This window comes from Mauremys reevesii, linkage group 1 (assembly GCF_016161935.1).
Source record: "Mauremys reevesii isolate NIE-2019 linkage group 1, ASM1616193v1, whole genome shotgun sequence".
In the NCBI taxonomy this organism is placed as follows: Eukaryota; Metazoa; Chordata; order Testudines; family Geoemydidae; genus Mauremys; species Mauremys reevesii.
Window position 1 is genome coordinate 149,903,712 of NC_052623.1, and position 22,259 is coordinate 149,925,970.

General features: G+C 45.2%; 1 protein-coding gene across 2 annotated transcripts in view; it reads right to left on the bottom strand.

Annotated features, from left to right (window-relative positions):
- TASL (TLR adaptor interacting with endolysosomal SLC15A4) overlaps positions 1–22,259 on the bottom strand; it is a 70,073-nt gene that overhangs the window by 41,407 nt on the left and 6,407 nt on the right. The window contains exon 2 of one of the 2 annotated variants that reach the window (XR_005585426.1): positions 14,674–14,855. Coding sequence is in view for 1 of the 2 variants with exons in the window: in XM_039491150.1 (XP_039347084.1) it covers positions 19,697–20,566 (870 nt within the window). In the remaining variant the exon portion in view is untranslated. Of the gene's footprint in view, positions 1–14,673; positions 14,856–19,419; positions 20,568–22,259 lie in introns of those variants that run through there. The other variant, XM_039491150.1, reaches the window with a different exon arrangement.

Sequence of the window (22,259 nt, forward strand, 5' to 3'; positions counted from 1 at the left end):
TCTGAGGATGCTTATCCTGGGTGCTTAACAATCAGGCCTCAGAACTGGGCATAGCATGGAGTGGTACTAAAATATAACCCCAGGGCAATAGATGCAGACAATATCTTAGGCTCGGTCTACACTGCAGAGTTAGGTCGACATAAAGCATAAGGCTGACCTAACTCTGTAAGCATCTACACCACAATGTTGCTCCTGCTAATATAAGTCACCACTACACCAACCTAATAACTCCACCTCCATCCGAGGCACTTAGGTTGATGTAGTTAGGGCAATGCAGTGCCAACAGCCTGAGCTGTGAGCCCCAGAGAGGCGGGGCTCCAGCAGTGAGCCCCGCTGTCAGTCCAAAAGGGGGTGAGGGGGGAAGCTCCAGCCATCAGTGCCCCACACAGATGAGTAGATGGAAGTGCTCCTAGTGATGATTGCAGTGGCTGTATGTCGACCTAACTTACGTCAACTTAATTTTGTAGTGTAGACAAGGCTTTAAACTTCATACTACCCAACTTATGCAAGTTAAGTGCATTTCACCCCAAGATAGTGTTTATATGGGTCACCATGAAAAAGTCAGAGTTTACCAACATATTTTGATATGTAAGCAAAGTTGCTTCCCAATGTAGGTCTAGAAAATCGCTGTGGGCTGGCATTTTCAAAAGTCCCTAAGTGTCTTAAGAACACAAGTCGCACTGTGGCTTGTAAAAACAATGAGGAGTCCTTGTGGCACCTTAGAAACTAACAAATTTGTTTGGGCATAAGCTTTTGTGGGCTAGAACCCACTTCATCAGATGCATGGAGTGGAAAATACAGGAGCAGGTATAAATACATTAAAAGATGGGAGTTGCCTTACCAAGTGGGAGGTCAGTCTAACGAGACAATTCAATTAGCAGTAGGATACCAAGGGAGGAAAAATAACTTTTGTAGTGAGTCACTTAGGTGCTTTTGAAATCTCTCATCTGATGTATTAGGTACCACAATGTAGTACATAGCAGTAAAAACTGACTTTGGAGAGGCAACTACTGAAGGATGTCTAATGACAAACAATATTGATAATACAAATAGGGGGTTCACTATGAAGAAGTATGTGTGTATGTTGTTGTTTATGTTGGTTTTAACACAGCGGCTACATGCCCTAGTCATGGACCAGGACCCTATTGTTCCAGGCACTGTATAAATGCAAAACAAAAAGATGGTCCCTGCCGTCAAAGAGCTTTCAATCTAAGTACATAGTGTGATAAGCGAGAGAGAGAAAAAATATATTTTTAAAATCCAGAATTAGGAAACTTGAATGCCTGATATTAGGAACATAAAGCTAACCTTAAGCACCTGAGAAAATGGCTTGATTTTCAGTGGTGTTGATCACTCGCAGCTCCCATTCAAGTCAGTGGAGTTGCATCCACTTACAGTAAGGCTGAATTTGTCTCCCTGACTTTATTAAAGGTGCATGATATGTAAGGGCTTGATTCTAATGCCCTTAACTCTTGAGTGGTATTTTACCCATGATTAGCTCCACTGAAGTCAGTGGGGGTAACTTGCAGCAGAAAGTTCTATCTGGTATGTGTAACGGTGGCAAAATCTGGCCCTATGTTAAGCCAAAAGTTGGCCTTTAATTCTCATTTTAAAAAAAACCCTGTACTTGATGGAGTTACCTACTTCATTTGTGGGTGCTCCCTTGTAATTTGAAATGCTGATTAAAACTAACAGGCCAGTATCAGATGTCATATTAAGTTATCTAGGTAAAATTCAGATAATTTAATGTCTTGTATGCAGCAATGACTTGCATCCGAAGAAGTGGGTATTCACCCATGAAAGCTCATGCTGCAAAACGTCTGTTAGTCTATAAGGTGCCACAGGATTCTTTGCTGCTTTTACAGATCCAGACTAACATGGCTACCCCTCTGATACTTGTCTTGTATGCAGTTGACCATACTTTTATGATTGGAATACAGAAACAAGGTCACTGAAGAATTTAATTTCACAGCTCATGACAATTGGGATGTAAATTAAATAGAATGTGGAACTGTATTATCGTCTTGTAGCTGTCTTTGGTCTTTTAATCCTTACAGAGTCCTTTAAGTGTATCAGTGGCGTAAGGACCTTTGCAATGTATTTAGTGACAACTGGCATCAAATTCATTGCCTCTTACACAAATACCACCAAAATGTGATCAAACCATTAGCAAATACTTTTGTTCCTGACTTAAAAAGTATATTTTTTGTTTTCAGAGGGATGCATATATTATGTTAATAGTTTCAAGTTGATTTAATGAATATGATGGTAGTGATTAGCATTTTCATCTGTCCACTCTTTAGGCAGACTCTGTGTCCAAGGAACCCTTCTGGAATTTCCTTGAGCAGCGGACCATAAGTTGATAGAAATAAAGGGAGTTTAATAGGCTTGTGCTGAGAGTTGTGTATTGTTCTAATACTTACTTTTAATTGGCTTTTTCCAAAGACTGATCATATACCTCCTTCTGCAATTTTAGCTGAGCAGATAGTGAACTAAAATCTCAGTCTCACTCTACTGAATATATTGGCTTTACCAGTAGTTAAAGGCGACTTGCAAAGCTTTTTCACCCCCACCCCCGCTTTTTGGCTTATGAAACTCATGATCCATGAAGATCCATTTCTGTTTTATTTAATTTGCCAAAATGCCTGCATTTGTGATTTTTTTAAATTACAAATGGTGGCTCTGTCCTATTTCCCCCAGAAAAAAACGGAGTGAGAAGGAATTACCGGTATGTTTTGCCCTCAACTGACATCACTGCTTATTTGCATGCCAACCACTAGCAAATAACTTTCCTCTCTCACCCTCATATACTCTTACCTTGGTTAAAGTTGTTATATTGCAGCCTCCCAGCAGACAGTTTAGGAAGGAAAAATACTCACTGGCTAGGAGCAGCTCAGATTACTCTCCTGTTCTTTTTGCGGATACAGACTAACACGGCTGCTACTCTGAAACCTGTCATTATGCAAGGCACTGCATTTAGGCGTATGGAGTGGAAATCCATCAACTTCATGAAAAAACTTGTACTGTCTGTCCCTGATTAATGTGTCCACAGTGTTTGTGATATCACTGTTTCAGAGAAAAGCAAGGTACACAAGTTGCTGAGGGCAAAGTGGTACATCCAAAGGGCAAGCTTCCAGGAGGAATAAAAGACAGAGGGGAAATGTTTGTCTGGGGGTTGTTTTTGTTTTTTTAATTATTAGGAAAACTTAAACATAGCTGGTAAGATAGAAGGGCTGCTAGGAAAATTCAGGAAAGCCTTACAGATCACTATGAAGATTTTGAAAATAGTCTGAACCAAACCAAAAATAAGTGTGTGATCTTCAAACACCCTCCCCTGCCTGCCCCAACATACCTAGACACCTCCCATTCCTCCTGCCCCAGCTTCAAGGCTGCCATGTTTTGTGCAGCTCTATGTGTAACATGTTATGCTAGTTATTTAATAGCTAATTTGCATATTTTCAAGTTATTTGTATATGATTATACGCTTCAGTTTATGATCAATACACCGTTCCCCAAGCAGTGAGGCAGGCAGAACATGGAAATGCATATAATCTGGCAGCTATGAGGCTGAGGCTGGGAGGGTGTCCAGGGATGCTGGATTGCTGACAGGTGTGGGATTGCCAGGTTAGGTGGGTGGATTCTGAGGTGGCTGGGCTGGTGGGTGCTGAGAGATTTCTGTGGTAATTGGGGGCTGGAAGTGTTGGGGTAGCCAGGTAGGTGGTGTCTAGGAGGGGAGCTGCAGCCTCACTGGAGGATGATGGCTGGGGTCTTGCATTTGGCTGTGAAGTAGGGGGTCTTATTGGGGGACAGAGGTCAGGCTTGGGGTAACCTGGAGGTAACATTGACTGAGCCCCCCCACATTAATTGATAAACTCAACATTAACAAGTCACCGGGACCAGATGGCATTCACCCAAGAGTTCTGAAAGAACTCAAATGTGAAGTTGCGGAACTATTAACTAAGGTTTGTAACCTGTCCTTTAAATCGGCTTCGGTACCCGATGACTGGAAGTTAGCTAATGTAACGCCAATATTTAAAAAGGGCTCTAGGGGTGATCCCGGCAATTACAGACCGGTAAGTCTAACGTCGGTACCGGGCAAATTAGTTGAAACAATAGTAAAGAATAAAATTGTCAGACACATAGAAAAACATAAACTCTTGAGCAATAGTCAACATGGTTTCTGTAAAGGGAAATCGTGTCTTACTAATCTATTAGAGTTCTTTGAAGGGGTCAACAAACATGTGGACAAGGGGGATCCGGTGGACATAGTGTACTTAGATTTCCAGAAAGCCTTTGACAAGGTCCCTCACCAAAGGCTCTTACGTAAATTAAGCTGTCATGGGATAAAAGGAAAGGTCCTTTCATGGATTGAGAACTGGTTAAAGGACAGGGAACAAAGGGTAGGAATGGTAAATTCTCAGGATGGAGAGGGGTAACTAGTGGTGTTCCCCAAGGGTCAGTCCTGGGACCAATCCTATTCAATTTATTCATAAATGATCTGGAGAAAGGGGTAAACAGTGAGGTGGCAAAGTTTGCAGATGATACTAAACTACTCAAGATAGTTAAGACCAAAGCAGACTGTGAAGAACTTCAAAAAGATCTCACAAAACTAAGTGATTGGGCAACAAAATGGCAAATGAAATTTAATGTGGATAAATGTAAAGTAATGCACATTGGAAAAAATAACCCCAACTATACATACAACATGATGGGGGCTAATTTAGCTACAACGAGTCAGGAAAAAGATCTTGGAGTTATCGTGGATAGTTCTCTGAAGATGTCCACGCAGTGTGCAGAGGCAGTCAAAAAAGCAAACAGGATGTTAGGAATCATTAAAAAGGGGATGGAGAATAAGACTCCATCCTAAGATATATAAGGGCAATATATTATTGCCCTTATATAAATCCATGGTACGCCCACACCTCGAATACTGTGTACAGATGTGGTCTCCTCACCTCAAAAAAGATATTCTAGCACTAGAAAAGGTTCAGAAAAGAGCAACTAAAATGATTAGGGGTTTAGAGAGGGTCCCATATGAGGAAAGATTAAAGAGGCTAGGACTCTTCAGTTTGGAAAAGAGAAGACTAAGGGGGGACATGATAGAGGTATATAAAATCATGAGTGATGTTGAGAAAGTGGATAAGGAAAAGTTATTTACTTATTCCCATAATACAAGAACTAGGGGTCACCAAATGAAATTAATAGGCAGCAGGTTTAAAACAAATAAAAGGAAGTTCTTCTTCACGCAGCGCACAGTCAACTTGTGGAACTCCTTACCTGAGGAGGTTGTGAAGGCTAGGACTATAACAATGTTTAAAAGGGGACTGGATAAATTCATGGTGACTAAGTCCATAAATGGCTATTAGCCAGGATGGGTAAGAATGGTGTCCCTAGCCTCTGTTCGTCAGAGGATGGAGATGGATGGCAGGAGAGAGATCACTTGATCATTGCCTGTTAGATTCACTCCCTCAGGGGCACCTGGCATTGGCCACTGTCGGTAGACAGATACTGGGCTAGATGGACCTTTGGTCTGACCTGGTACGGCCTTTCTTATATTCTTATGTTCTTATACACACACACCTCTGTCCCTGCCAGCTAACTGACTGCTGTAAGGCCACCTCTCTGCCTCTCTTTGCAGCTGTGGCTTCTCTGCACAAGTCCAGCATGGGAAGCAGGCAGAGGGGAAGCCAGACAGTATGCCTGAAAGCAGACTTCACAGTGACTACCAGAGGCCAAAGTTGGATCTGCAGCTTACAGGTGGTGGTTCTGAGATAATGGGGGATAAGATCCACAAATAATACCACAGCTATCAGATCAGACTGCAAGTGTGAAAAATCGGGACAGGTGGTGGGGCGTAATAGGAGCCTATATAAGAAAAAGAGCCAAAAATCAGGACTGTCCCTATAAAATCGGGTCATCTGGTCACCCTAATCAGATACCCCATAGACGCTGTGTAGTATGGCAGATGTACTAGGCATTGTAATACCACCTACCACCAGTGGAGGTCTCATGATGAGCTGGAGCTGTTTCAGCTCCTGAAGGCTGCTATACACCTGAATGCCATAGGGGACACCTGGCCCTGTGGCAAACAAAGGGCATGCATCCAGCAGAAGAAGGAAGCACATGCAGGGCCGCCCAGAGGGGGGGGCAAAGGGGGCAATTTGCCCCGGGCTCCGCAGGGGCCCCCAAGAGAAGAGCGGAGGCTCCCGCCTCCGCCCCTCTCCTGGAGCCTCAGCGCATCAAGCGCCGAGACTCCGGCCGAGCCCCTGAGCCCCGCCCCGATCCGCGTGGTGAGCGGGACGGGGCTGGGAGCTCCAACGGGGCCTGAGCCCCGTCCCGCTCAGAGCGCCGTGGGGAGGGGGCGGGGCAGCTCCCTCCGCTCGGTGTGGAGTTCACAGCCCCGCCCCCTCACCGCGCGGCTCTGAGCGGGACGGCGCTCAGGCCCTGCCGGCGACGCGCTCGGTAAGAGGCCGAGGCCGGGGAGAAGCCGGGGCCAGGCGGCGGGGGAGAAGCGGCGGCCGGGGCCGGGCGGGGGGGAGAAGCGGGACCCGCCGCCGTCGAAGTGCATCCCGGTCTTCGGCGGCGGGGCCTTCTGTTCCGGGACCCGCTGCCGAAGTGCCCCGAAGGCCCGCGGCGGGGACCACCCCCCCGCCACCAAATTATCGCCGAAGACCGGGCGGCGGGTCCCGCTTCGGCGGTAATTCGGCGGCGGGGGGGCTCCCGCCGCGGGTCTTCGGGGCACTTTGGCAGCGGGTCCCGGAACAGAAGGGCCCCCCGCCGCCGAAGACCCCGGGCCCCCGGAATCCTCTGGGCGGCCCTGAGCACATGACAGGCCATACAGCATCTGGAAGGACTGAAGACCATGTGGAGCACCCTGCAGCTACTGTCCTTCCCTGCTGCCTCTGCTACTCCTTTCCAGTCCTACCAAAAACTAAGAGAAGGGAATTACTAATCTTGGTGATGGTAATGGTGTGTATCACGCAGGTCAGGGAGGGGTTCAGAATGTGGAAGATGGGTTTTCTGACCTGGACGGTTGTGTGCAAGGGGGATATTCTTAGTCTACAAGTATCAGGTGGGAAATGTTGTCAACTCCAGCAATTATATTGTGTGTCTTGTGATCTTTGCTATTTCTCTTAAAGCCCCTGCTCCTGGAGGCCTGTGATTGAGCAGCTCAGCTTTCCTATTAACAAAATAGTAAGCTTCTAGGCTTCATGGGGAAAATCATGAAAATATGAAATCTAAAGGCTCGAAACCAGAAGGAAAAATTAAAAAATGCAACATTTATTATTGTCTAAAATATCACGATATAGGCAATGTGCCTCATGATTTTTTTTGAATGCTTGGAGTTAATTTTGGACAGAATTTTAGAGCTTGGTGGCAAGAAGCTTCTGATCTGTGGAGAGGTCAGCTGAGATGTAGCGGGGTCATAGCCTAGGGAGGTAGGTATGGGGTGGAGGTGTGTTTCTGAGTAGATCGAAAGTATAAATGAGGGATTTCAAGGAGATTCAAAGATGGACGAAGACATGAGACACCTGCTACCATAGGGTGGATCTGTGCTGATCTGCCCTGCGAAGGGCCAGGAAAGAACAGGGTGAGCTGTAGAGAGGATGGTGCTCTAGAACTATAGGGTACTGTATAATCGAAAGGAGTGGTGCCTATCTAAGCTAGCTTTTGCAGAGATTGAGACGAGATTCATTATGCACACCTGTGAACAGGTGTCTTTCTCACACCCTGTGGGACAGAGATATCCCAGTCTTGGTATTTGACTTTGTCACCAAACAAATGATAATAGGACAACATGAAGTCCATCTGCGCTCACAGGCTCTCTGCTCCTAGCATTCATAGTTCAGTTCAGGCTCAGCCTGAAGTTTTCTCTACATCTAATACCAGATTCCTCATTCAGGACAGCTCAGGTCTAAAGCCTGTTTCGTTCCCCCTGTTTTATTCCTCCAGCTGAGGGGGAGGGTCATTCCTTCCAGGCTTGATAGTGCTGACAGGTGTTGGAGGTTAGAGACATCTCCAACCTCTGTCTCCACAACAGACAATTAAGCTCTTCCTGCCCTGTTGAACCCAAGGCTTGTCCACCCTATCATCATGCCATTCCTTTCGATGTAATGTGTTTTTGCTTCTCTCTATTCTTAATCTTGTTGTTAACACACACATTTGAGTCTGGCATTGTTTTGAGGTAAAAATCCCTGCAGTCCATTCTGAGCAAGAAAACAACCTTCTGACTTTTTGTGAGAGGTGGTTGGGGAGAAAATATCACCTATCATGGGGCACTTGGGAGAGTCAGTATTCTTCAAAGTGTCACTGCATGGCTGTGATTAGCAGGTGCACAGGGAAAGCTTGCTGACCACAAAGAATGTCAAAATCAGGAACCTTCGGTTAAATCAAAATCAAAGCAGTTAAATGTTACAGGTGTTACCTTTCTGTGCATTGGACAAAATAAATCCTCCTGAGACAGAATGAGCCCAACACTCCACCACTCCTGCCCTCTCCCAAGTGTGCCTTTATGAATCCAAGTGCAGGGAGTGATTTTTTAAGCATTGCTATTTCAGAGGGCCTGATGATTGGGGATTGGTCCTGCTTTGATCAGGGGGTTGGACTAGATGACCTCCTGAGGTCCCTTCCAACTCTGATATTCTATGATTCTATGATGAGTACCTCTGACTCTCATTGACTGGTGGTTGCTTAGGCTTCAAAGGAATCTAGGTATCTAACGCCCATTGCAATCAATGGGAGGTAGGCACCTAAATATCTTTAAAGATCTGGGCCTCTCTCCCTCTCAGGATCAGTCTCTACCTAGCTAATCTTTTCTTTTTTCTTTTTTTTTAACTGGATTCTTTTGGTAAATGCCATGCTCTTATTCCACTGAACTGTTTTTTTCCTATCTTGTTTTTAAAAGAAATAGATGCTGGTGGTTTGTAATAAAATAATTCAAACTACTGCTTGGTTCATCTCCAGCTATAGAGACAGTACCATATATTTGTAACATGCTCTTATTAATGGGCAGAATGACAGAGGAATATATGAAGGTAGCTTTTGAATAATGTTCAGCAATATCTCTTCAGTCAAACGGTCTGCCTCTGGAGTGCTACTTCAGCCAGCTTTGCATTTAAACCTACATTTGCTAAATACTTCAGCAACACTTGAGACTGATTGGTTTAAAGTGGTGGAACTGACAGCCTATAACCTCAGTTTCCTAAAAGCCCCAATTATTGCTACGCCTGCCTGTGACATGTTTAATATGTTTCTTTCCTTTGATAAATAGCTTTCATTTAGAAATGCACTGGAGTTTGCCCATTGTGGACAGAAGACTGTAGGTATCATATAAATTATTATTGACTTTTTCTTCAGCTCGTTCTTATACTCCTATCCCCAAAATAGGAACCACTTTCCAGCAGAATAGTTTGCATTTAAAGGACAAAAGTTTGAGGATTGTATAAATGCAAGTACATAGGTCAATTCTTGTTGTAATTTGATTCTAAGCCAGAGTTCCAGCTCCTGGTTGTTATACTGAAATTATACCAACAAAATATGCTGCCTAACCGAGCTGTATGCCCATTAAATCTTCCTTTCCCATAAACCATTTTAAAAAATCTCCCTTATTCTATTTTTGCTTATAATTTATTTACCCAGGATCTTCACCAAAGGGTATTAAATATCCAGGTTTTGGCTAGCCCTACCTGCTAGCTTGTTCAGGTTCACAAAATGCCTCAGTCCATCCTAAAGCAGAAGTTCCTGTGGATTTCCCTGTGCTTCACTCCCACTACTAGAGTGCCCAAGCTCCTTGTTCCAGTGAGTAGGGTTCAACCAGTCACACTGGGTAATTGGTTGTAGGTCCCCAGCTCTGACTCTCCTCTGGAAATGAAGGGAAGGTGGATGCTTCGTGTTTTCTGAAAATCAGAGCTGTTCTAAGCTGGCCTTGCAAAAATTGTCACTTTTGAAAATCTTGCCCCCAAATTGCTGTTCTCCCTTCAATATTCAATGAGGAATAGCTGGAACATTCTGTTTCCTGTGAGACAATTCTTAGCAGGAACCATTTTGTGAAATATATTTCCTGAATGTCCTGCAGAAGCTGAGCACATTTCACAATCCCCATGCGGCAGGGACAGGGGCGGCTCTAGGCACCAGCAAACCAAGCTGTTGCCTAGGGCGGCCAAATCTAGGGGGCGGCAGGCTGGGCCGGTGGACCTGCCGCAGTCATGCCTGCGGGAGGTCCACCAGAGCCGCGGACGACCAGACCTGCCACAGGCATGACTGCGGAGGGGGCGCTCGTCCCGCAGCTCGGCTGGACCTCCCGCAGGCATGACTGCGGCAGCTCAAGCGGAGCCGCCGGACCCGCGAACCGTCCGCAGCCGTGCCCGCGGGAGGTCCGCTGTTCCCGCGGCTCCGGTGGAGCTCCCGCAGTCATGCCTGCGGCAGGTCCGCTCGTCCCGGGTCTCCGGTGGACCTGCCGCGGGAGCTCAACCGGAGCCGCGGGAAGAGGGGACCCACCGCGGGACCGAGGAAGGGCGGCGCAGCACACCGCGCTGCCTGGGGCAGCCTATTTTCTAGAGCTGCCCCTGGGCAGGGATGTCATTAACTCTTCAGTCATCTCCACACCACACTGCTCTTTCATTTCTGTTAACGGTGAGTCTGCTGCCATCACAAGGCTTTGTGTAGTCCCACCAATACAGTCTGACATCACTCAGGGTTGCCTCCAGGTGTCTAGTATACTGCTGTACTGCTTCATGGATCCTTTCCCCATCCTCTTATACACTCCAATGACTCCTTTAGACTGCTGTCTTTTATCCTTTCTCTGTGATGCCATGAGCCCATTCAGTACTCTTACTTACTTTCCTGATTAATCCCTAAGAGCACAGCAGTTTTAACTTGTGTTTCTCTTTGCTTATGGAAGGATCCCCCCTCACCTCTGTGCATGGGGAAAGGAAAGCAGTGGTACTTGCCTCGGCTCCATTTCCTTTCTCTATGCTGGTCATCTCTAAGTCCTTGGCTGAATAGAAGTGTGACAGGCTGTGGGGAGACAAGGTGGGGAGGTAATATCTTTTATTGGACCAACTTCTGTTAGTGAGAGAGACAAGCTTTCAACCACACAGAGCTTTTCTTCAGGTCTGGGAAAGGTACTCCCAGCGTCACAGCAAAATGCAAGGTGGAACAGATGTTTTAGCACAAGCCGTTAGCACAAATTGTAAGGGACCATTCAAGGGAGAGTGACCCATTTGACACCTCTGCCATTATAGGAAAAAAAGGAGGGGGTCAGTGGGTTACAGATTGTTGTAATGAGCCATAAATCCAATGTCTTTATTAAGGCCACTGTAGTCTTTATTTTTAGCTAAAGTTAATTTCAGTGATGTTATATTACACCATCTAGGGTTCGGCTCTGGCAGCTACAGTCTCAAGTTCAACAGAGTTATCTCTGCTTGTTTTAGAGCGAGAGCTCATAGGAACACATGAAACCATAGGCAAGTAACACATATAATCACGAGAACAAGGTCCACTATCTCTTATCAATTTTATTAAAGTTGCCAACAAAGTTATGAATCTCACAGCATATACAACTCCTAGATATATCCATGCACCAGTTATAGCTACAGACATGCTCACATCCTCCTAGATAGTGTTAGAGTCTGATGGCGCTCTCCTGGATTGATCATCAGTACAAGGATGGTTCCTGCTGGAGGTCTCCCAAGGGAAGCACAATTTTCCTGCTTTGGGCACCTCCTTGTTATAATGTGATTCTGTCTATACCTACATGCTGCACATGTACATGAAAGTGTCAAGCCTCTTTTCCCTTATTGGTCCGTGTCCCCTAGAAACTTGAGAGCCCGTATTCTACAGGTTGTGTAGGATCTCTTTATTCTCATTAGCACTGACGTACAACCTATACCCTGGGGCTAAGACACATGTTAGAGACAGAAGTGCCTCTATAGCATTTTTGTGATTTAAAATTAATCTTCTGGCTAATTTTTTTGCAATATTACCAGTTGGTATCTCTTTTCCCATAATCTTAGGGCATCGGGTTATTCTTTGGTCACTTATTATGTCAGCATTTCTTATCTCCAAGGCCTAAAATAGCTAAGCTAATACCTTGCAGGCCTCAGCCAGCAGGTCTTGCATTTCAGCCTTTCTTACTTAGATATCTAATACATGATTCCCTCTAAATACTGCTTAATCTTATGCTTCTATGATCCTAGAATTTAACTCTATTTAACATACAATGATTTTGTATATCAAGACATATGAAGTAATCATAACATCTCACAATAAATGGATAATGAACTAAAATCATTGGCTACACTGCTGTCCTTTGCTGGCCATAGAGGGCTGTTGAGCAGCCCCGGACATAGCTGTCTTTTTTAATCAAAAGGGCTTGGTTGAATTGGTTTGTTGGTGGAGGCAAGTAGCAGAGCAAATTAGTGAAAATGCACCAGGCCTTTCACCTCCAAACACTTGGGTTCCAATCCTTTGCCACAAGTAACAATTAGTTTGGCGGGCTCAGAGAGCCATATCAAAGACCACCCCTCGAACCCAGCATGACTGGCAGTGCCTTGGAATGGAATAACAGGGCTGCTGCGGGTCACAACGGAAGATCTGTAGCAAAGCTATATAGGGAGTTTTCCTAACGCCTGCTCACAGGAAGGGGAATTCATCACTGTGCTGTGGCTACTTTATACCAGTTCCAGCATAAAACTGGCTGCAAAGTAGGAGGTGCCCACATAGGACAGGCACAGGCCCATCTACACCAGCTCTCTGCCCCATCCACAGGAGGCCATGGCTTAGTGGGGAACCTGGGGGTAGAAGCATGGTGGGATGTCCCTGCCTACGGCATCAGGGAGAGCAAGTTAAGACAGAGCTCAGGCTGCTCACACCTGCTCCAGGGGTCGCTCCAGCCCTACAACAGAAGAGATGCAAAGCATCTCCTCTCAGTCCTTGCAGCGGGCACTGCACTGGCCCTGAGATGTAATCCCAGCAATGCGTCCGGCTCTAGGCAGTGCTGTAACTCTTTTCATCAATGGATTTTGGTGCTTAAAGGTCAACTAATTTATTTGGGGTCATTAAGTGGCCAGTAAAAAAGCTTTTTGTTCTCATTTGAACATAGCCATCCTGGCATTAAATGGTCATTTTCATATCCCATACGCAGACGTGTGCATTACACATCCCCTTTGGGCTGCACTGGACATCGGAACTGGTAAAGAAGCCAAGTCTAAGGTGCAAGACTTGAACTGAAAGGCAAGCCTGTGACCAGCAGAGCCACAGGTACACCTGTGTCATCTTGCAACAAATTTGTGGCCCCCTCGGGTTACACATTTGACACCACACGCCATGGCTACTTGGATTTTCACAGTGACAGTATTCAGATGGTGATGGGCATGGAACCTTAACAGAATAGGGGCACGCTTCATCATAGGGTTACATTTATAAGCAGTTTATAAAGGACTAATAGATGTTATAAGCAGGTCACAATGTGTCGTATGTAGTATAGAAAGTTATAAGTACATTTGTAGAAGGTATTGAAGATGGTTTTAAGTCATGTTTGTAATCAATCTTTTGACTTGTTGGAGACTATAGCACACACTTCGCCACTCATTGAAACATCTATTAATCTTTATAAACTGTTTATTAATGTACCCTTAATGCAAAGTGGGACCTGGAAGGGATTACAATGAAGTGGGGGTAGCATTCAAGCTCTTTTTCAAAACACCTAGGCTCTGCCACTGGAGCTAAAGCTGATTCTCCAGAAACATTGTAATAGAAGGAGCTTCATGTGTCAAGAGCTCATATGATACAGGGTAGAAATTACTGTCAGTGAAGTTACTGGAAAATAGGAGTTTCTCCTTTTCAATTTAGCATCCAAGAGAGAAAGAGAATGATAATCTGCTTTAGGTAATCACCTGACTTAATTTAGTAGGAGCCAAATTAGCATCCAAAGGGCTTTCAGCCAGGAAAGAAAGTGAGACCTAGTGTGGTTGTGACAAAAGGGATGTTAGTTTTGGCTTGAACAAAGACAGATATGGGAATGAACTTCGGTCTGAGTACAGAGTAATCTAAGGAAGTATCCATGTGCTTAAGGTAATACCTCCCTAAATTCAAATAATGTTTTGAAAATAACCTGGCCAGGGACAAGAGGTGGATGACACCTAGTTATCTCAAGGAGCAGGTTCAATACAATATTAAAAAAAAAAAAAGGAAGATATATGTAAGTATTCATACAGGAGAAGGAAACAACTGTTTGTGTCCAGGGAAAGGTTGATTATTCAGCTTCCCAAAATAAGTGCACCTGTGCAAATATTATGGCCCTTATATAAAAAACACCTTAACATTTCATACTCAATTGGAAATTAACACCCTTACTTTATGGATATTCAAGAATATATCAAGGGGAGTTTCCCTGACAAGAAACTGTGGCTGTGCCTGCACTAGAGAACTGAACCATTGGTAGTTGATCTAATGAGAAAGCATCAATATAAGTACCAGAGATTCAGTTGTGTCTGCTTTAACTGTGTTCTTTCAGTTTTACTCTCAATCCCCATTTATGCTTTAACACGCTATTACAGTCGCGCTTCCCTGTAAGTACTGAGCCTACAGTTCTCAACTCAGCTCCCTGAAACCTGCTACTGGGAGTTTTCAGTGAGCTCAGGGTAATTTTGGGGAAAGAGGAGAAATTCTCACCTTATGTTGGGCATCACCCATAATCCTTGAGGGATTTTCCCATAATTCCAGAGGCGCTGATGCTAATTCCAAAACCTTTTCTCAAAATGGAGGCTAGGGTGAATATTTATCTCTTGCTCTTTCCACAGCAAGAAAAGGGGAGCTTTAAGAAAGCAGTTCCAAGGCAACTGTTTTGTCAATACCTGCACAGGGCCAAAAAACAAGGCAAATAGTTCAGAGTTATTACTACAAAGCTCATCTGCACCCTCTCACCTCACCAGCAGCACAGGAGAAACATGTGCTCTTACCGTGTTTGACAATGGTGTTCACTGAGTGCGGGGCTGGCTCTAGGCACCAGCAAACCAGGCACATGCTTGGGGTGGCACATTTTCAGGGGTGACATTCTGGCCATCTTTTTTTTTTTTTTTTTTTTTGCTTCGGGCAGCAAAAGCCTAGAGCCGGCCCTGGCAGCAGGTGCGCATCGTGCACGGGGGTGCCCTGGGGCCGCTGTGGTTCGTGCCATGGGGGAACAGCGCCCGCACCTTGTGGCTGGGCTGGGCAGGCTCCGAGCCAGGGACACTCAGGCTGGGGGGCCGCCCCGCAGGGCACACAGAGCGGCTTGCAGATGTCGCAAGGGCCCCCCAGTGCCACAGCCGAGGCTGGGCAAAGTGGCCTGAGCAGCCCAGGGACTGTGGCAGGGAGGCCAGAAGCAGCAGCAGGGCCATAGAGGGCGAGGTGCTGCCGTGTGGGGCCTGCGTCCCACTCTCCGGGGCTCTGCTCCCTCTGGAGCTACCCTGCCCCGGGCTCCTCAGCACCCGGCTGGGGCGGTCCCCCATCTCTGCCCTTCTGGGTCCCGGCCAGTCCTGGATGTGGGAGCCCTAGCTGGAAGGATCCTGGGCTGAGGCGCGGCCTGGGACCCCCACTGCTTACCCTGACCCTGCCAGCGCAAGACCGTCTGGAGGTGAGGGAGAAGTGGGCAGAATCAGCACTGGTTGGGGAAAGCCCAGGCTGCGGCGGCAGGGGGTGCAAGCGGGGGAGGGCACTGGTGGGGGGGGTGAGAGCCCAGCGCTGGGGTGGGGGGGCAGCCAAATTTCTTTGTGCTTGGGGCAGCAAAAAACCTAAAGCCGGCCTTGACTGAGTGGACTGGACAGATACAACTTTGAAGCCCACAGTGAAGTTTTGCATAGCAAAATATAGTGTGTTGCACATGCTTGTGATCAAGGCAGCTGATGTTCTGGACATCATTGTGGGCTTTAAGCCACTGGGATTCCTGAATAGCGCAGGATGTATTGATGTAACATATGTTTCCATTCTGAAGAAAAGAGTGGCAGGTTCTTGTGTGGAAGGTAGCCACATCAAATACTTGATGGCAGGGGGATGGAGCCTCGATCACTACTGCCAATAGAACGTATTATTAATCATCCTTTTCAATGATGCAATTCTAAATCAAAACTCCAATGAGACAGCAGCCAAAACTGCAATATATTAATCTCTTGTATCTCATTTAGCCATCTAACTGTGCTAGGTTACGTACCACCTCTCACTATAGCTAGTTACAGTTGCATCTCAGGAATCGGGGGGATACCTGCCATGCTACATGACTCAGTGGAAACACTTTTTAAAACAAATTTACTGTACTTGCTAATCAAGTGCCCACCATTAAGGAAAAATAAATCAAGTTGTGGACTTATGAGAATCAGCTGATTAAAATGTCAATTGTGTGATCACAAGCCACACAGCAAATGCTACGCTTGGAGCTGAGTGTTTGCAAGGAACAATTTCAGTGCCTTGATGAGGATGCAAGCACTTTGGGCAAGAATATTCATGCCTCTGACTTTGCAATTCATTTTCTATTAACATTTGTGTCAGTAAAACGCAATCATTTGAATGTTAGCAGAAAGCAACCAAAACAGGGTACAAGTATGGTCAAACTAAACTTATTTAAAAATCTAAACGCATATCTGTTTAAAAAAAAATTGCATTATTCACTTACTCTAGTGGTGCTCCACATGCTATTCGCAAATAGCTTCTAAAGGGCCTAGCATATCCATATTCTTCTGGGCAGGTTTAAAGAAGACCATAAAGAATTTGAAGAGATGTTTATTGTTAACTGATGTTGCATAACTCTCTACATGCTACCGTGAAAATGTGTTTCTTGGTTGGAAAATAGCATCATTTCTATTTGTAAATTGCATTTGATCATTGAAGTATCCTGAACTGTAACAAAGGAAAGATTACCTTTCCTGATTTGCTGCATAATAGTATTATAGTAGGTTGCTATGACAACAAGATATAACGCCCCTGTATTTGAATGGGGCCCTCACTTCAAAGGTATTAGAAATCTACAAATTTCAACAATTTTTACTTCAAATATTCATTTCATCCTGAAATTATCACACAGTAGAGAAGTATACATGTTATCACTAAGCAATTTGTCACAAGAGAGCGGCAACAAAATGAAGTTTCAAGTACAGTAACATGTTTATTTTTTTTAAATGTTACATGCTGATAAAAAAAAACCTGTACAGATGAAAGTAAAAAAGATCCCACCAAGAGAGATGCAAAGGCAACTATTAAACTCTAACGAATTGCCAAAGCAAAAATACCTGGTGGATGTTTATTAATAATTTATCGTATTACAGTAGCACACAGAGGGGCTGGCCCCCCATCATGCTTGCTATTGTACAAACTCATAATAGGAGATAGTGCCTTCCACAAAGAACTGAGTCTAAAAAATGTGAATGCAAGTCTGGGGGGTGGGAAGGACTTATAAGAGTACATCAGTAGCCAGGCTCTGTGATCTGAGGTGCATGACAGTGATCACAGCAAGGGAAACTATTCTGAATAAACAAGTTAATTAGGAACAAATAAGAACAAGCCCAAACTTTAATGTACTGCTTGCTGCGTACATGTACTGCTGCCCACTATTAGGTGGGATATTTAGACTTCCTCAAGCATTCAGTGGAAATAGTCCCGTTACCTTCAATGGGTCAGGCCTTTAGTGTGCAGCTTGGAATTCTCCCAACTATGATGAATCCGATTTTCTGCTCCCTTCAATACCCTACACCACTTGATTCATAAGAAAATATTCATTAAACAGCCTAAAAAGAGGAAGTTAAGGAAGATTCTCTTTTAGCTGAAGTGGTAGAGTGCTGTGTTTTCTAAAGCACTTCTATTCCCCAAGCTGCATTGTATCTAGCTAGCTGGCAAAAAAAAAACCCAGTGTCTGCAGGTGACTGCAGATCACTTTTCCCAGTTCTTTTTAAAGGTTCAGTTCAGAGAAAAACAAATTTATACACACACTTGGGGAACCTACTTGGCTCAGAATGGACCTTAGATTGGATCTGAGGGATAGTGGGCAGGGAAGGTGGCGAAACAAAGAAAGTAAGGGGATGGATAGAGTTGGGGCAGACAATAGAGATTAGTCATAGTTGCGAGATCTGGACACAGCCAGCTGTGTTTGGGAGGAAGACTGAGGTTCACACTTGTACAAATGATTAGAGCCCTGCCAAATTCACAGCCATGAAAAACGCGTCACGGACCATGAAACCTGGTCTCTCGTCATGAAATCTGGTCTTTTGTGTGCTTTTACCCTATGCTATACAGATTTCACTGGGAAGACCAGCATTTCTCAAATTGGGGATCCTGATCTAAAAGGGAGCTGCAGGAGGGTTACAAGGTTATTTTAGGGGGATTGCAGTATTGCCACCCTCACTTCTCCACTGCCTTCAGAGCTGGGTGTTCAGAGAGTGGTGGCTGATGGCAAGTACCCAGCTCTGAAGGCAGTGCCCAGCCAGCAGCAGCGCAGAAGTAAGGGTGGCAATACCACACCATCCCATGCCACCAGGGGCGGCTCTAGCCATTTCACCGCCCCAAGCACAGTGGCACGCCGCGGGTCGCCGGGAGGGCGGCAGGTGGCTCCGGTGGACCTCCCGCAGATGTACCTGCGGAGGGTCCGTTGGTCCCGCGGCCTCTGTGGAGCATCCGCAGGCATGCCTGCAGGAGGTCCACCGGAGCCGCAGGACCAGCGGACCCTCCGCAGGTACGTCTGCGGGAGGTCCACCGGAGCCACCTGCCGCCCTCCCGGCGACCGGCAGAGCGCCCCCCGTGGCATGCCGCCCCAAGCACGCACTTGGCGTGCTGGGGCCTGGAGCCGCCCCTGCCTGCCACCCTTACTTCTGCGCTGCTGCCTTCAGAGCTGGGCAGTCGGAGAGTGGCAGCTGCTGACTGCGGGCCCAGCTCTGCAGGCAGCAGCATAGAAGTAAGGGTGGCAATACCATACCGTGCCATCCTTACATCTACATTGCTGCTAGTGGTGGCTCTGCCTTCAGAGTTGGGCTCCGGGCCAGCAGCTGCCGCTCTCCAGCTGCCAAGCTCTGAAGGCTGTGCCGCCACCAGCCACAGTGCAGAAGTATGGGTGGCAGTACTGCAACCTCCCGCCCCCAACAGTAATATTGCGACCTCCCCACAACTCCTTTTTGGGTCAGGACCCCTACAATTACAACACCATGAAATTTCACCTTGAAATAGCTGAAATAATGAAATGTACTATTTTTAAAACCCTACGACCATGAAATTGACCAAAATGGACCGTGAATTTGGTAGGGCCCTACAAATGATAGAACGGCAGATTCCAAGCAGGAGGGAGAGCTTAGCAGGACTGGGGGTCCTGGGTGCAACGACAGTACAAATTATAAATAACAATAATGTTTGCAGTGTTGTTGTAGCCTTGTGGGTCCTAGGATATTAGTGAGACAAGGTGGGTGAGGTAATATCTTTTATGGGACCAGCTTGGGTTGGTGAAAGAGCCAAGCTTTCAAGCTACACAGAGCTCTTCTTCAGGACCAGATCTGTGTAGCTCGAAAGCTTTTCTCTTTGGCCAACAAAAATTGGTCAAATAACAGTACTATTCGCTATAACAGGGTTTAATTCAATGATACCAGAAAAGTACTAAACTGAGAACTTTACATTTGTATTTACAAAACCTGTGAGCTTTCTAGCTGCAGAGCACCTTAATGCCACCAGTCTACATACTGATGCTGCTTTATTGAGAAATTTGCAGACTAGGGGTGCTTATTTCACTAGATACTTTTCCACTGGCCAGTCGTAACAGGCAGTTAATGACCATGTCTTTGGCCTTGGTGGTCTCCATATTCCTCTCTCGTGATAGCTGCATGCTGATTTGGTCTACGTTGGTCATGATGAGCTCAGAGGCCAGGATCTGAGTGGGGGATGCACTGTTGACCATGCTGTCCATGATATACTGCTTGTACAGCTCCACCACTTTCTGCTCTAGGTAGTCATTCAGTATTGAATTGGAGAGGGGCTGCTGGTGTTGCATTATGCTGGTCACTCGCCAGCATGACGAGTACCCTTGGACGGGCTTGCGAATGAGGTCATTGGGTGGCATCCTCATGGATTCCATAGGCGGAGGAATCTCTGATGACTCCAAAAATGGGCCTATCCCACTGTCACAGGTAAAATCTGTTGTTACTGAGCTGATAGGCATCACATGGCCACCAGCAATGTGCAAATCATTGTAATTCTTGCAAATGCTTTTACAGGAAGAAGGAACCAGGTAGGTATCTCTACTTGTGGATCCTCCAGACATATCCCCAACTGGAGATGTTTGCCTTTCAAACTCTGTGCTCTGAATAACCTGCAGTAAAGTCTCTTTCTGTCTTCCATTGTGTTTGCTTCCTTTGGAATGGACTGAAGAAAAGAACTTGCCCACAGTCCTGCACCTCTGAAAGAGACTTCTGCCTTTTGTTTCATCCATGGAGGAATAGGTAAAGCCACACATGGAGCTCATCTCATGCATCTTCTCCTCTGCTGCTTGCTTTCTGTAGAGCTTGGAACTCAAGAAGTCGTCACAGAAATAGGGGATTGCACAAAGATACCCTTCTGACAACATTCTTGAAAAAAGAGGAAATGAGACATCAAAGATTAAATTAGATCATCGTTATGAGGAATAAACAAATAGGAAGATGGAACAGAAAAACAACAAGAAAAGGAAAATAGTTCATTTGTTTGTAAAAAGACTTTTGTATTGATTATGTTCCCCCTGAAAATCTGTTATTGTTTGCATATAGATTAGCTTTAGATCAGGCTATTAGCATGAGAGTTTATCACTTTTTAAATGGCTTGAGTTAATGCAGTGAGTGGCTAGTTCTCAAACTTTTGTACAGGTGGTCCCTTTCAAATAGCAAGCCTCTGAGTGTGAGCCCCCCCTCTTATAAATTAAAAACACTTTTAAATATATTTAACACCATTATAAATGCTGGATGCAAAGCGGGGTTTGGGGTGGAGGCTGATAGCTCGCGACCCCCTGAGAGGTCCTGACTCCCAGTTTGAGAACCTCTATGTTAGACCAGTCACATAAAATAATTTTATGCACACTACCACATGCAGTATACTGTGTTTTTGTTTTATAAGGGTAGTTTGTGCAATGGCTTGTGGTTTATATCTATGTGGTTTCTGCAGAAAGTGTATTGATTTCAACAGGCGGCCATAAAAGGTGATTTTTTTTCCCATTCTCCATGCACATTCAAGCTATGAGATTTATTCCAAAACTTGGTGGCCTTCACATGCCACAGTTGGAAAAGGTGGATCTCAGATTCATGTTCTGAGTGTAACTTCTTCCTTCTTCTCAGGCTGAATAATTGTTATTTTCGTGGTTGCTTTTTAATTTAAAAACTCCCACCATATAGTGATTATACAAATTTCCGTACTTGGACTGGCTAATAATGGTTATCAGCCAGTCCGAATGCTCACTTTGAGTTCCCAGACTGAGACAGCTAGGGCCTGGTTCTCAGACATTCTCAGTATCCACAGCTCCTTCGGTTGGAGTTTTGGATGTTCAGCAGTTCTGGAAACGAGGTCACACTATCTCAATCAGACACCCAGAAATCAAGGCTCCCAAATCATTGGCTAGTTTTAAGAATTTAGGCCACTCAGTATAGTTACAGAAAAATAGCCATACAATGATTATTGAAATCAGACACTTAGAAACCAGTCAGAGTGCATAGTACTGCGTAACCGGGAGACACATGCATCGCTATGCATCAGCAAATGTTCAGCATCCCTGCACTCTGATCATTCAATTTCAGTATAATTATTCATAATTATACATCAGTTTTTCTAAACCAGTGGCAGGAAAATATCCTGTAAGAAAGGGGTCCTAGACCAGTCTAACATGGTATAGCAAAGAGGAAGTTGAGTTTTACCAAGCAGATTTCACATGTTCAAATCATTTTTATCACAAAACTACCAAGTGATTGGTGAGAAATTAAAGTCTTCATTTTAGTAGTGTGTAGAACTCTTCATTTAACATTTAATCCAATTATAAAATGTAATAGGCACAGATATTGTCTCTGCAGGCAGGAACACTTGTTATAGATATTTCTCAGTTTGACTGTTTCAGAATACCAGAACTGAGAGCACACAAGTGACTGGAAAATGCTTATACAAACTGTGAAAGGAAAGGGAGTATCATTATGTGGCACATGGGATACTACATGCCAACTCTGTGGTTGTCGCTCATTATTGGTAGGTGTGATAGGGCTTTCACCTCCTCCAAAAGCCATTCCTTGCATTACAGCAGCCAT